Source organism: Peromyscus californicus, unplaced genomic scaffold (genome assembly GCF_007827085.1).
Source record: "Peromyscus californicus insignis strain IS unplaced genomic scaffold, ASM782708v3 Scaffold_20__1_contigs__length_68692818, whole genome shotgun sequence".
NCBI classification, from domain to species: Eukaryota; Metazoa; Chordata; class Mammalia; order Rodentia; family Cricetidae; genus Peromyscus; species Peromyscus californicus.
Genome location: NW_026294503.1, coordinates 60596410 through 60611657, shown reverse-complemented (window position 1 = coordinate 60611657; position 15248 = coordinate 60596410). Strand labels below are relative to the sequence as shown.

Genomic DNA, 15248 nt, shown 5'->3' with positions numbered 1-15248 from the left:
ACGACTCTCCTCTCTAACCCAGGGAGGCTGCCTGAGGCAACACGGTGACATGGCGAATAAAGGAAGGTGAGATTTCATTCGGAAGTTTTAACAAGCAGCATTTCACTGAGGATTTAATTCACGAGTTGACAATTTTAAATGACCAGGCCATCTCTGCTTTGGCTCTCCGTAGGCTTTGTCACTGCTGGAGTTTCAGCTTTCATACTGAGGAAATATCCACTCACAGGCACTGCCCTGTCCGCTCCAGCAAGCAGCAGTCATTATTCAGAATGGGGATTCCCTGCATCCCAAGAGACAAATGCCACCTGCTATGCTATTTATAAAACAAGGATGCTCAGGTGTCCCCCCACTTCTAGCACCCACATTCTGAAAATCTGGGGGCTGATTTAGGAACCGACAGTTGGGGATATTCCTCAGACACTCCTTCCAGGAGCTACTCCTTTTCAAAACTCTGTTCCCACACTGGTGACCAGGGGTAGCTCTGAATTCCCTGTGTTGATAGAAATACAGTGGAAGACTCAGAGATCTGCTCTTGGGGGTTGGGGGGTGACCAGGGAGATGTGCAGCATTATTCCTCTCTCTCTGTGCAGCAGTCGTAGCAGCAAACGTACTCTTCCAGTGACAAGCACCTCACTCACACAGCCCTGGCACACGGTAGGATCTCAATATGTGTTCCCCTCCTTCAACCCCTTCGGACTTTAGATTAAGAGTCACGGTATTTTTTTTGTGCACATCCTGACCAGAAGCGGGCCGGTGACTGAGACTGAGCGCCAGAGAGAGGGACAGCCAGCTCAGGATGTAAAATGACTACAAGGAAGATGCCTGTGACAGCCGAGACATCTGTAAATGCCAACGCATCTTTCCTTACACGACTGTGCCATTCTTGCTGTCTCTAAAATAAATGCATTTTTACCATAATTGCAAGAGGGGGGCCACAGTGGTCTCCACATACACTGTCCTAAGCAGTGCTCAGAACACATCTGGGATGGATACTCAGTACCGCAGAGATGCCATACTGGGCTCAGGCATCTGCACTGTTCACCTTATGATGGCTTGGTGGATTGTGTTGCAAACCACTTCAGAGAAAGCACTGCACTAAATCACCATGCTGAGAACATGCAGGGGTTGCAGTGCACTGCATCACCTTGCTGAGACCCTGCTGGGTGAGCACTGCACTGCATCACCTTGCTGAGAACCTGCTGCGAGAGCACTGCACTGCATCACCTTGCTGAGAACCTGCAGGGAGAACACTGCACTGCATCACCTTGCTGAGAACCTGCAGGGAGAACACTGCACTGCATCACCTTGCTGAGAACCTGCAGGGAGAACACTGCACTGCATCACCTTGCTGAGAACCTGCAGGGAGAACACTGCACTGCATCACCTTGCTGAGAACCTGCTGGGAGAGCACTGCACTGCATCACCTTGCTGAGAACCTACAAGGAGAGCACTGCACTGCATCACCTTGCTGAGAACATGCAAGGACAGCATATACTGCAATAGAACAGAGACGTACCTGAGTGATCTCGTTTATCACCACGTGATTACACTGGGCTTCATACTCTGGTCGGGGCTGTTCCTCATGCTGTAGCTCAACAGTGTCCCATTCATACTCAAGCTCTGCCTGGCGCCGCTTCCAAAACTCCAAAAACAGCGTCACTGAAAAGAGAGAAGAGGACAGCTTGGCTCTTTGAGGCTGGTGTCAGAACGCCATGCCGGGAATTACCACTCCCATTCTTGTGGTGAGTGGAACCTATTTATAGATTTAAGTAACATTTAAAAGGCAGAAAGTGTTGTTTTCTTTAAATGAAAATGTTGGTAATTTACAAATACTGTGAAACATGATGGTCGGGGGTGGGGTGGGGCAATGGGCATGGTCAGAAGGCAAGTATGTATGTCGGACACAAAGCTTGCAGCCCATGCTTCTCCAACTGAACACACAAGGAATTCACTATTCAAGTGCAGCCATGGTTCAGCCTTCCCCCACATTCTCAGTTCTCCTCTTCCTCCCTCCCTCTGGGACTGGAATGGAAAGGAACAGTTACTTTACTGCCCTCTAAATAAGCCAAAACAGCATCTTTATATGGAAAACGGATCTACTTCTGAATTTTGTACAACTATGAAAAAAACCTTAGGCATCATTATTTTTCATAATCTGTAACTCAAAACAGCTAAAAATGTTAAGTGTTAATGGAAGATGTAGCTTCCCTAGACTCTTTTAATTAGCCTACTGTTTTTAACCCTTCTTAAAAACTGAAATTACAGCAGTTCCATTCACAATTACTATTCCAGTGTCCACTACATGCTGAGAAGAAGAAAAAGAAGAGGAGACTCCTAGCTGCGTGGGAATGACAGGCACAGCAGACAGAAGAACAGACCGTTCTGGACACACAACAGAAACATCCAACAGTCCATTGGTTCTCAACCTGTGTGTCGTGACCCTCACAGGGATCACATATCAGATAGTCACATTATGATTCGTCACAGTGGCAAAAGTAGAGTTATGAAGTAGCAAAGAGAATAATGTTATGGTTGGGGGTCATCACAACATGACGAACTGTATTAAAGGGTTGTGGCGTTTGGAAGGTTGAGAACCCCTGCAACAGACGCTTCGGGGACAAGCCTTCCAGAGGAGGGGACCATGTGGGTGTCTTGGGACGGCTGAGATGATCAGGTAAAGGAGGAAGGCGGCAGGTGAAAAGCTTAGCCTCCTCGGGGAGCTGCCCATGAGGAGTCAAGGAGGCCGGGGCACTAGGTGCTTTCTATTCTGGCGCTGACTGAAGGGTTACGATGAGTTAGAGGGGACAGCCAAGTGACAGACCTGCAGGAAGGCATATTACAAAGGATACTATAAGCCTTGAAAGGATCTAGGGGTTTAATACAGGTTGGGAGGAGCACTGAACATGGTCTAGTAAGAACACAGGTGCAGGAAGACCTACATGCAAACACCAGATAAGGTGTGAAGGATGTTGCAGTGGACAGAATAGATACAGTTGTAACAAAGGGGCTAGAAGCGCTCAGGAATGCAGGCCAGGTTTTGGGTTGAGCAGTGTAGTAGAGGAGCACATCTCAAAGGGAAGACTCTGGGCCAGTGTGGTGCTTTGAATGAGAATGACCCCCCACTTCCCCACCCTGGCTCATATATTTGAATACTTTGTTCCTAGTTGGTGGAACTATTTGGGGAGGATTAGAGGGTGTGGCCTTGTTAGAAGAGGTGTGTCACTGGGGCAAGCTTTGGGGTTTCAGAAGCCCAGGCCATTCGTAAGCTCTGTCTCTCTGCCTCCCACTGTGGATCAAGATGTGAGCCCCACCATGACAGACTCTAACCTCTGGAATGATAAGCCCAATTAAACATTCTTTTATAAGCTGTGTTTTATCATAGCAACAGAACAGTAACTAAGACAGTCAGTGATAATTTGTGTCTTGGGGCAGGTGTCTAGAGTACGGGAAGGGCCAGCCAAGTCAGGAGTCAGTTTTCAGTGTCAGCTGGGGCCTGACTAGGAGCAGATGGGATCAAAAAATGAGGGGTCTACAGGGGTCGGTCTCACCCAAGCTGAATGCAAGAGGTACTGGGGAGCTTTAAGAAAGTCCTAATCACAGGCAACAACCCTGATATTCTGGTTTAACGGGCCTGGAATGAGGCATGCTGTCTGAGCACAGGTGTTGGTTGTTATTTTTTTTTTTCTTGTCTTCCAGTCAGTAGTCAAGGTTGAGAGTTGGTCCTGCAGAGCTGAGTGGGAAGCCTGAAGCTATTAGGAAAGGCTGGGATGCCAGAGAAGGAGCCTGGACTCAACACTTTCCAAGGGAGAAGAGCAAGGAAATACTCAAGCACCCACTTCCCAGGCTTGCCTGTACGAAAACTTCACCAATGGTCAGTTAGAATAGAAATGGCCTGAGGGTTGGAATTGGTTCCATTCAGGGCAGAATGCTAGTTCCATTGAAAAGCATTCAGGCCTTCAGTGTAAATGGATGTTTCCTGTTCCTACCACCCAGTCCCAAATAACCGACTCAGGCTGAATATTACTTATAAATGCTCACCGATAGCTCAGGCTTGTTACTAGCTGACTCTTACACTTAAAGTAACCCATATTTATATTTATGCTTTGCCACATGGCTCATGGCTTGTTACCTCTTTTTACACATCCTGCATGCTAGGTGGCTGGCTGGCATCTCTCCTGACTCCGCCCTCCTCCTTCCCATCGTCCTCAGTTTGGCTTTCCTGCCTAACTTCCTGCCTAGCTACCTGCCTGTCAGCTTTTTATTAACCAATGAGGGTAATACATATTCATAGTATAGAAAAGGATTGCTCTACAGCATCCTGTGGTGTCATTGAACTTGTCTAAGGGGAAATGAAGTAACTGCTTGTCACTGGATAAACACCTTCAGGACACTAGGCAGTTTTGTGGAGCAAAGCTGTGACTGATAGTCATGTTGCCCACAGGAGCTATGCTAGCCTCAAATGGCAGGCATTTCTGGAGACCCCTTCTGGAGAGCATGAGCCACCTGGTGGCAGCCCTCTCAGGCTGACTATGGAATGGAAGCACCTCAGAAAATACCCACACAGCCTATCAAACAGAAGGCCTACTTTAATTTACCCAAGTATACGGCCCTCTCCAGAAGCTGACTCCACTGTCTTGTAACTATGAGATCTTTCTAGTAAAGTATACTCTCTCTCACAAAGAGCACCCTATTTCCTCTATCAATCCCCTTTATGTCTGTCACGGCCACAATGTCACTGTCATGGAGGCAGGGATGCTTTGTTAGTGAGCATACACTAGACATTAAACAAAGGCACTGAGTGAAGGAATTGAAGGGAATGTACCAGAAGCTGAGTATCCCCCAACCTTGGCTTGAGGAACCGATCTTAGAGTCCCAGCTATCAACGTCTGCTCCTCTGTCCGACATTCACCTTCACAACTCTCCGCTACACCAGTCGACCCGGGTCAAATGCTTAGTTTCAATGGGTCTTGTTCATTTATTTTCCAATTTAATATTTTTACCCTCATTTAAGTTATTTCTTTCTACCTGCTGATTTGGGGCTTCTATTTTTCTTGTTTTTCCAAGGCCCGAAAGTACCTTAAATTATTTACTTACAACCTCTTTTTTTATTTTAATGTAAGTACTTGTAACTATAAATGTCCTTACATCTGTTTTCATTGTATCTCGGAGGCTTCGGTAGGTTGTGTTTTAACTTTCATTTGAGTCTCAGAACTCTTTTGAGTTGTTTCTTCAATGACCCATTCATTCATCATTCAACAGTGTGTTTTTGATCTTCAAGAGTTTGTCTGCTCTGCTTTTAGATGTATTTTTATTATTTTAAAAACTGTGTGTGCACGTGTCTGTGAAGGCCAGAGGCATTGGATCCTCTGGAGATGGAGGTGGGGGTAGTTGGGGGTTGCCTAAAATGGGTACTGGGAGCTGACCACCTTGTCCTCTGTAAGAGCAACGCCATCCACAGAACCATCTCTCCAGCCCACATCTTTTCTACAGTTATTTCAATCCTCTCATGTTTGTGGAGACTTGCTTTGGGTGCTAACACATGATCTATTTTGGGAAAGCTCCTTGGGCTGCCGAGAGGAGGTATTTCTTTGGTCTTTGGCTGTAGCTCTCTAGTAAGGTCCATTTCATCATTCAACTCAGATACTTCTTTGTGGAACTGATATTTTCTAACCCATTCCTACTTTTCTGAACCCTGAGCAAAACATAAACATATTAAAATATAATTAAATCAATAAAACCAAACATTCCTGCCTCCTTCTAAAAACCCTGTTGCAAATTTTTTAATGTACGTCTTTGTTGTTGTTTGGTTTGGTCTTTTTGAGACAGGGTCTCTCTACATGGCCCTGGCTGTCCTAAAACTCACTATGCAAACGAGGTTGGCATTGCAGAGATCGGCCTGCCTCTGCCTCCCAAACGCTGGGATCAAAGGTGTGTGCCACTGTGTCTGCCTCACACTGAATGTGTCACTGAAGCTTGAGAAAAATCAAACCGCTGCAGAGCTTTTATCTGACGAGGCTACGGGCAGCCCAATCTACCTAAGAGTCATCCCCCTCACTCTTAAAATCATGACATGTACACAGACTCTCTGAAGCAACTCCACCAATAGAAGAGGATTCATGACAATAGACTTTCTCTCAAAGAGCAACACGATCAACTCTAATCACCACCTAAGGAGAGAACAGCAGCTCCCTTCCCACAACTCCCAACCTTAAGGGCTGACAGCTCTTTACCTCCGGGACAGTTCGGCCTTGGAGGGTGACTGGATTTGATTGAGCAAGGGACTGGGTGGGAAATACAGGGTTGTCAGGACACTCTCCACCTTGAGGGCAAACCCCAGGCATTGCAGGAATGGAGTGGGATTCTTCATTTCATTCACAGCTAAGAACTCCATGTGGGTTCTTATTACCCAGTATTTCAATTCAATTAATTACCCAGTATTTTAGAGTACTCCTAGGAACTGAGTGTGGGCTCTTATGCAGTGTGTCCTAGAATGGGAAGAATTGCTGTTCTGTATCTTTTGTTCTGTGTCCCTGTAATACAGTAAGCCGAGCTCCACTGGCTAACACTGTACTTCAGCACCCAGGCAAACCACACACCAGGAGGCTCTAGTCCAGTGGTTCTCAACCTGAAGGCCGTGGCTCCTTTGGGGGTGTTGAACAACCCGTTTTTGGGGGTTTCATATCAGATATCCTGCATATCATATATTTACATCATGATTCATAACAGTAGCAAAATGACAGTTATGAAGTAGCAACAAAATAAATTTACGGTTGGGGGTCACCACAGCATGAGGAACTGTATCAAAGGGTCGAAGCATTAGGAAGCTTGAGAAAGACTGCTCTCGTCAATTAGATGCAGTTAAAACTCTCCCAGTACCCACCAATATAACAAGAGATGAAGGAGGGTTGCATGGATCTCAAAATCAAAACGATTTCTATTAATTATGATAGTATTGCATCAAAAGAAAATATGTATCAGACGAAGGTGACTAAACACAAAAAATAGCTGAGAGCAGTATAGTATTATGTTCTGTAACACAAAAAGGGCAAGAGACGGACTCTGAGAGGCCGAGGTGTTCTGATGCTGTAAGAGTCTGAGATGTCTTAAAAGGTCTCTAACTCTAGATGTCGTTACTTACAAGGTTCTCTCTGTTACCCTATTCCATCTTTCTAACCCAGACTCTCGTGCAGCTGGGCTTTCCAGAAACGACTTTTTAAATGCTCACTAGTCATGTCCGTGTGTGTCACTGAAATGGGGACAGAGGAGGGAGCAGCACGGACAGCTCAGGCCTGGGACCACCACTTACAGTCAGTTCCTTGATCCCCTAGTGCAGGTCACTGGACCTTCTGATTCCCCGGATCTTCAGGAGCCAGGGGTCTGCTGGTTTCCCAGAGATCACTAGGCCTTGTTCAAGACTTGCCCTCACATGTGATCACTGAAAAATGGCATCGTACACCCTGGTGTCTAAGCCAGGAGAGTCAGGTAAGGAGGAATGTCGGGGCTGGGATGCGGTCATGATTGTTAACCACAGCTCGTGCTTAGGAGTCCACCAGTCAGCACAACCGCCCAGGCTGGTGCAGCCTAAATGGGCGATTATCTCTAGGTAAGTAACAATTAGCACTATACCGATGATAAAAGTTTTTCTCTCCTCAGTCTTTTCCATTTCTAGAGAACAGAAACAGTCAGGGCCAGACACATGGTGCTAAAGGAGAGGTTACAGGAGCGGAGTGGCCGGGGCGAGGGACGACTCTAGAGCGTCCCACCGCCTCAATGCTGCCATTCCAGACGTTCTGCAATGAGGTTCACAGCAGTAGTCCTCACGAGGCAGACGTAACAAGGAAACCAGCATAAAGCACTTGGACAGTTCATCACATACACACGCTCAAAGCGGTGGACGTATGGACGATGCTACAGGCCACGCAGAGACACTTCCTGCATTCCGAAGTCAGACAAGATGGATCGGCAGCCTGATGCATGACAGTTCCGTAACCGGTGTGCAGTTCATGGTCACAGGAGGGGAAGTTAATTAGGAAATCTGAGGTTTGTCTCTCCTGCACGCGCGTGCGCGTGTACACACACACACACACACACACACACACACACACACACACACACACACTTGCTTTATTTAAAATGTCTTCTGTTTAGAATTGTAGTGATCAGAAGCTGCGGCTAAGGCCACGTGAGGAGGAGTGCTGACCCACATGCATCGCTCGCCCGCTACTACTCGGTGGGGAGGGAGGTGGAGAGAGGGATGTATGGACAACCCTGGAGGATAACATAGGGGATCTTAATACTCAAATCGGACCCAAAGCCTCACTCACTCCAGGCAAGTGAAGTGTTCTACCGCTTACCTGCATCCCAGCTTACTCTATGCTTCTGTGTCAAGTATTTCCCAGAGTGTGATTTCCAATAAAACATAGAAGTGTCTGAATGACAAATGCCTCTTACTGGGTAAGTGTGGCCACCTTAGATTCCACTGTCCCCTAACAGTGTCCATGGATCTTTCTTTCTTTCTCTCTTTCTTTCTTTCTTTCTTTCTTTCTTTCTTTCTTTCTTTCTTTCTTTCTTTCCTTCTTTCTTTCTCTCTCTCTTTTTTTTTTTTTTGAGACAGGGTTTCTCTGTGTAGTTTTTGGTGTCTGTCCTGGATCTCACTCTGTAGACCAGGCTAACCTCGAACTCACAGAGATCCGCCTGGCTCTGCCTCTAGAGTGCTGGGATTAAAGGCGTGCGCTAACCATGGGTGTTTCTTAAGGTTACAAAATATCATTTGGTGGCCTTTCACAGGTACAGCCACCACCCACCCTGCAAGGACCCTCAATCCCTACTTCTCTGTGAGTGTGTGTGTGTGTGTGTGTGTGTGTGTGCACTAATGCCTCGCCTTTCAGGTTGAGAGGCATGGCTCAGTTCCTTCCCTGTATTTTCCTATAATCTGATGCTATTGTTCTCAACCTATACAATAAAACCGGAAATGAAATGCATATACCTTTGAAAATGGGAATTCCCCCTCTATATAAGAATGTTTATAACAATTAAACACTCAAACGTCTGCATTTAAAGAAAATGCTTTCCTGTTATGTTATTGGTGCTACACAGATTAAAAAGGATGAACAGCACCCAGTTTCTGTGCAGAACTTGCACGTTAAGGTTGCATTGTTTCTACTATTACAGAGAATTTGCTATTATCACTACAGTGAAATATACTTAAAAACTTTTCAATCCTGTGGAAGTGTATAAAGAACCAAGCTCACTAGTACTCCCATGCTGCTCCCCGCCTCCCCCCCCCCCCGCCCCCCGCCAGGCAGGATCCCAGCTGTGGGAATTGTTGTAGCACAGGGGTAAGCATTCCTGACCAACAAGCCATGCTGAGTGCTGACTTTGGAATATTTTAGATTTTGAATTTTCAGTTTAAAGACGCCCCTGTGATAGTCTATTTCAAGGGAAAGAGGAAGAAGTAGAGGAAGAGGAAGAAGAGGAGGAGAAGAGGGGAGAAGAGGAAACGACTCTGAGTCCTGAGCATTTGGGATAACGGACACTGAAACTGTGATGGCTTCCGATGACTCACGCCCTCTGCCCTTGGGTAGTCCCCTCCGCCTCATCCCCTCATTGCTCAGGCTTAGCTGCCTGACTTGCTGCAGCTGATGGGACATGAACCAAACATGCAGTAACAGGCCCCATGCCACTGTTGCACCTGTGGGTACATCTTGCCTGGCAAGTTGGTACCCAGGGCGCAAAAGTGGCATGTCTGTTATAGAGTGACGAGTTGTTTTTTTGCTTGGATTTGGGGTCTGTTTCACAGGAGAGATTTCAGGCCCGGTACTACAAACCTGTTCAAAAGTCCATGGCTGGAGAGGCCCTAGGCCCTAGGGTGGGATCCATTATTGTCACTTTGCTAAATGGTTTTGCTGTCAAGCTGTCTTCTAAGCATCTGGTTTAAACCCATAGATCTGGGCTGCTCTCAGCCTCAGCAGAGAAGCTTTTCCTTGTGCTGAGCATCAGGCAACCAACACTTCTAACTGGTCAAAGTAACAAGTGCTTAGCCCTCAGTGAGGCATCTTTTATCAGACCTCTGCTGAGCTTGGTTCAGGGAACATTGAAGAAGAGGAGGTAAAAAGAAGTTAATGGCCAAAAGAGAGGGAACGGTGCCATGAAATGCTGTCTTCTGGGCAAGATGCGGCTATTGCCCTCACAGACTCATAGCAGCTATGGGTTACCTGCAGGAGACCTGCACAAAACAAGCCAGCCTGAATTACCACACAGACTGTGGGTGAGCTCACAAGACTGCGCCCCTAACTGAGGGGCTGTTGGCATTCAGTAGCTGCTTGGGGGAGGGGTGGCCAGAGGTAGGTTTCCATGTTCCGTGGATGGTGGCACACCCAGGTAGCATTAACTGGACTTAGTGGGTTATTTTAGAAGAGGGGTCCATGAAGTTGAGAGAGGATCGGGGGGGGGGGGGGAACGGGAGAGGGGAAGCGGGGAGTGGATAGGATCATATTTCATTGTAGAGATGTATGAAACTCTCAAAGAATCATCATCAATACTTTTTAATGTTCGACACGTTGGGGCTTGTGTTCCTCTGCTTCCTTTTGTAGTTCTGAAGCCCCATAAAGAATCCTAGGCTAGACCATTTGAGGGTGAGAGACCATATGGAACCCCACAGAGCCAGCCAGGCTTCGTCCTGCCAGATCACCTCTTTATAGTGAAGCCAGTGGCTTACCACAGAGATCAGCTGAGCCAGGAGGCAGGAGGGCCATGCGTGACTCAGGGAATTGAGAGGAATAATAAAACGGGAAACCAGGTGTGTTGGCGAAGCCAGGGCCTCTTGAGGTAGATTCTCATACAGGAAAAATCTAATGACGTCTAGAAATGAAGCTCTGGGGGAGCTGAAGCTCAGCCAGGACACCGTCCTAAAAGTGGGCGAGTTTAATAGCTTACGCAAAATCGCGCCAACACCATCAGACTGAGAGAAAAGTGAAAAGGGACTTACCCCACACTCCCATAAACACCGCGAAGACCAGGGTTCCAAAACTGTCAAAGATGCACAGTTTCTGGAAAACAGAGCGATGGTACGTAAATAAACGGATGCTTCACTTACCAGAATTCAGCAAACCCAGAACGCTCGGTGCGCTCTGCGACCTGAGTGCTCGCTGGGGCCGGCGCCGGCTTAGCAACCACGGCACGTATGACAACGTGCTCACAGATGGAATTTCTCGCATTTTAAAAGCAAACAGCTTTCGCCGCCTGAACCCGAGTGCGTTTTCTAGTGGAATCTTTCCCACACCGCGATAAAGAAATAGGCGCATCTGCTAAGATTGCAGGCCGTTAAAGCATCTTTTATGAGCTGTCAGAGTGACGCGGAGGACGAAGCCAGCGGCTCTAAGAATCGAGTGCCCTCTAAGCAACTTTATGATTTGCTTCTTATCATTGTCTCATTCCCACTCAGAGGGTAAATTCCAGAAATACTTCTTTTCTTATTATTAAAAAAAAAAAATACAAAGCTGAGTTTATGTGGTGATGGCTTTCCTCCAGGAGCGTCCTGCTTCCTCTAATCCAAGGACAGCTTCGCTCCTGTCACTGACGGGCTTCCAGTGGGATAAAGGCTATGCAGGAGCTTCTATCTATGTCTGCAGCATCATTATGTAGGACTACCTATATAATAATTATCATAGAAGATGACCCTCTCATTGCCGCCAAACTTGATCTCTTCTCTGATCCATATACATAGTCTTTACGACTTCCTGGAAAAACTGTTAGTTGGTTATCAACTTTCATTAGTGAGCATCTATAAACTTCCTTAACAGAGAACCCACAAAGCTCACGGAAAAGTGGGAGACCTGTACTCTGCCTGCTTTACAAGTGGCCAGATGGAGAGTAAAGGGGGTTGTGGACAAAGGCTCCAGGTGAACAAGGAAACTTTTGCAGTGATAACACATTCAAAGCTGTTTCTAAGTAGGGAGTGGACTTTGCTTTACATATATTTTTTTTGTGTGTGTGTATGTGTGTGTGTGTGGGTTGCCTTTTAGACTCAAAGTGATGTCATTTTCATGTATGCAAAATCATTGGTTATTTTCATAAGACTCATATCTAGTTAGTTATGTTCTCCTCCACCTGGCTTCTGAAAGAGATATATGTCCCTTCAACCATCCATGTGGACCTTGATCAAACAGCATGATTCTAAATGGTCTCATGAAACAATTCCTAAAAACAAACAAGCAAACACCCCTTTAGCTCCAGGAAGATGGACTTGTCACGCCTAGCTGTCCTGGGGAATAGAGTTGAGGCCTGTGTCCCACAAATGATGCTTTCGTATCTTTTATCTTTGCCTTTTAGAAAAACCACCTGCTCTGAGATATCTTTCAACATGATGGTCTGGCCTTTATTGCAAATAACTGCACACAAAGAGCCATGAAAAGTATTCCAAATGTGTAATCTCCTTCTCAAGACCCCATCCAATGCCACTCCCATTTTGGAATTGGTACAAGTCATGCCAACTGCCTAGGGCCCAAGGAGGGATATGCCTGGCACCCTAGGGCAGGTGTAGACATAGATGAAGCTGCCATGCTAGTCACACATGGGAGAATCATGGGCACAGGAAAAGAAGTAGACATTTGGCCTTTCTGCTTTGTCCCACGAGAGCTATGGGAGCAGGAGCAGGGGCGATGATAAGGGACATGCTTGGTTAGCAGCCTAACTTAGCTCGATTGGCAGCTGGCACAATGGACCAGATGCCATAGTAAGAACAGACCCAAGTCAGCATTTTGTTGGAGTCACATCAGTTAGTGAACCTTTCTTTAAAAGAGATGTAGAAATTAGTTAGTCAATGTACTAAAGACAGAAGACGGAAGAAATTCCTCTTTTCTGCCCTACCCTTCCCCCCTTTCCCTCAGATGCTTGTCTTGGTCTCCTTCCCTTTGTCCATGGCTCCCACAAAGTTCAAGAAGTCCTCTAGGAAAAACAACAGAACCAAAGACCTCCCGGCACCCCCAGACGATGAAAGACACTTGAAAGTCCTGAGCTAAGGTGGGGTAGGTAGAGTCCAAGGAATGAAAGTGTGAGTGAGGAGGGGAGGGAGGAAGAAAGGACATCTTAAGAAGGGACCTTCCACTGTGGCTTCCTGGGAGCACCACCCACTGCACCCGCCTCAGGGCCAGAGTCTCCGGGAATGCACTAACAAGTGTCTTTTAACTTATCAGTCAAAAGCCAGTGACCAGCAGCTCCCCTGAGTCTCTGCGTAATCTACAACACACAGTCTACTACTCCACAGTTCAGGCATTGCCTGGGCTCAAGGGGCAGGCAGTTAAATCTTTTAAAATCTATAAATTAAGTGTAGAAATCAATAAGGCTGACAATGTGCCACAATCATCGTAAGTAGTAGTGGGACAAGTTTCTCAAACACGCATCTGGATTTCAGGGTTGTGTGCTCAGTGCTACCAGCCAGTGAGGAATGTGGCGTGGCCATGGCGAGCAGCATGGATCTGCTACAGCTCCTGTCCCTGCCAGTTTCCAGGTGTGTGAGCATAACAGACTGCTCAGTCTCTCCGGGCCTCAGTGTTTCATCTTGTAAAATGAGAGAATGATTCTGCCTACATCACAGGTACTTTGCATCAGATGTGATGTTATCAGTATAGGATAAAACAGGCCTAGCAAGATGGCCCAGTAGGGTAAAGGTGCTTTGCTACACAAACCTGGTAACTTGGAACCCCCCAAAAAGTGGCAAGAGAGAACCAACTCCACAACATTGTCTTCTCCCTTTAATGCTTGCTTGGGTCTTTAAAAATCCAAGCAGAGTTTCCACACGCTTTGAAAGGGGGGGGGGGATACAAACTTCAGGCTTCATTAGCACACATTTATAAGCACAGACTTTAGGTTTTTTTACTCACTTGAATTAAGGCAAATACTTGGAATAGTAAACCTAGGCCCGAGGCTACAGCTCAGTGGTAAGGCAACCCCCTGGCCCTGAGAAAACTGAAACTATTCAAAACAAGCTGAGTTTGGGACTTTTGTTGGGTCAACTGAGATCCTCCAGTAGGTTCAAACCCACTGTCCTTACTCTCCCTGAGCTGTTACCCCTAATTTATTACCTGGAAATGTACCGTAAGCATGTGCACTGTCCACCACCTTTCAGTGTGTGTGGGGGTTACTCAAGAAACTCCTTTCTAAATTCCTCAGAGGGGGAATAATTTGTATGCTATGATTTACGTGATTATTTTATGTAAACATCTAGAATAGCAAAAGTTACCTTCGAGGATTCACAGGTGATATTCAGCCTCCAGAATGGACACAGCCTGTCACACTGGGGACACATCAGGATCTGGCCGCCGATGTCGGGGTCACAGACCTCTTTGCTAGCAAAAGAGAAATAAAGCAACTTAAAAACCTTAGCAAAGGGCTTTTGTTTTCTAGCCTCATAATAAAATCCAGGTCCATCCACGACAAGCAACAGAACCGAAGCCTACAAAAACAGGATCACAGGTGACAGTCATTGTTCTAATGAAGGTTCGCCACACAGAAGCTATAAAAACCATACGGAATAGTAAATGGTCTACTTCTTTTCTTTAAAAAAAAATATATTTTTTACATATTTCAAAAAATCTTAACCTTTGTTTTTATTTCTCTGTATAGGTGTTCGCCAGCATATATGTCTATGCACCATGGGCATGGAAGCCAGAGAGAACACTGGATTCCCTGGCATTGGAGTTACAGAGGGTTGTGAGCCAGCAAGGGGAGCTGGGAATAGAACCCAGGTCTTCTGGGAGAGCAGTCAGTGCTCTTAACCACTTAGGCACCTCTCCGGCCCGTAATATTTTAATATAATCTATTTTATTAATTCTTCGAGAATTTCACACAATGCCCAAATCTGCTCTTAACTCCGGGATATGACAAAGGGCCGTCCTTTATAACTGCTTTGGCTAGAGGTCTGGGAATCACAGAGAGCCCAGAGAAGCAAGGTTGTGAGGGCTGGGGGGAGAGAAACCTGCTGCCTCCACATACCACCCAGGAACCTGCTGGGCTCCATAAAACCTCTCCAGTTGCTGTTTGTATTTGATCTAGAAATAAACTTCCACTTCTTCCATGAGCCTCAGACAGAAGCCACTTAACCTCCCACCCCCCACCCCCCATCCTAGATCCTAGGATTTGTCAAAGCATTATGTCTGGCCTTGATTATCCAGAGATAATAAGAGCATATTTAGTAAAGTTTGTGGACACAAAATCAATATAGAAAATATACACAGAGAAACAAAAGAGAT

At 46.3% G+C, this 15248-nt stretch overlaps 1 protein-coding gene across 2 annotated transcripts in view; it reads right to left on the bottom strand.

Annotated features, from left to right (window-relative positions):
* Ano6 (anoctamin 6) overlaps nt 1-15248 on the bottom strand; it is a 187960-nt gene that overhangs the window by 31563 nt on the left and 141149 nt on the right. For both annotated transcript variants that reach the window (XM_052748763.1, XM_052748764.1), the window contains 3 exons: nt 14240-14345; nt 10988-11048; nt 1517-1659 (listed from right to left, as the gene is read on the bottom strand). In XM_052748763.1, the coding sequence (XP_052604723.1) occupies nt 1517-1659; nt 10988-11048; nt 14240-14345 (310 nt within the window). The remainder of the gene's footprint in view (nt 1-1516; nt 1660-10987; nt 11049-14239; nt 14346-15248) is intronic.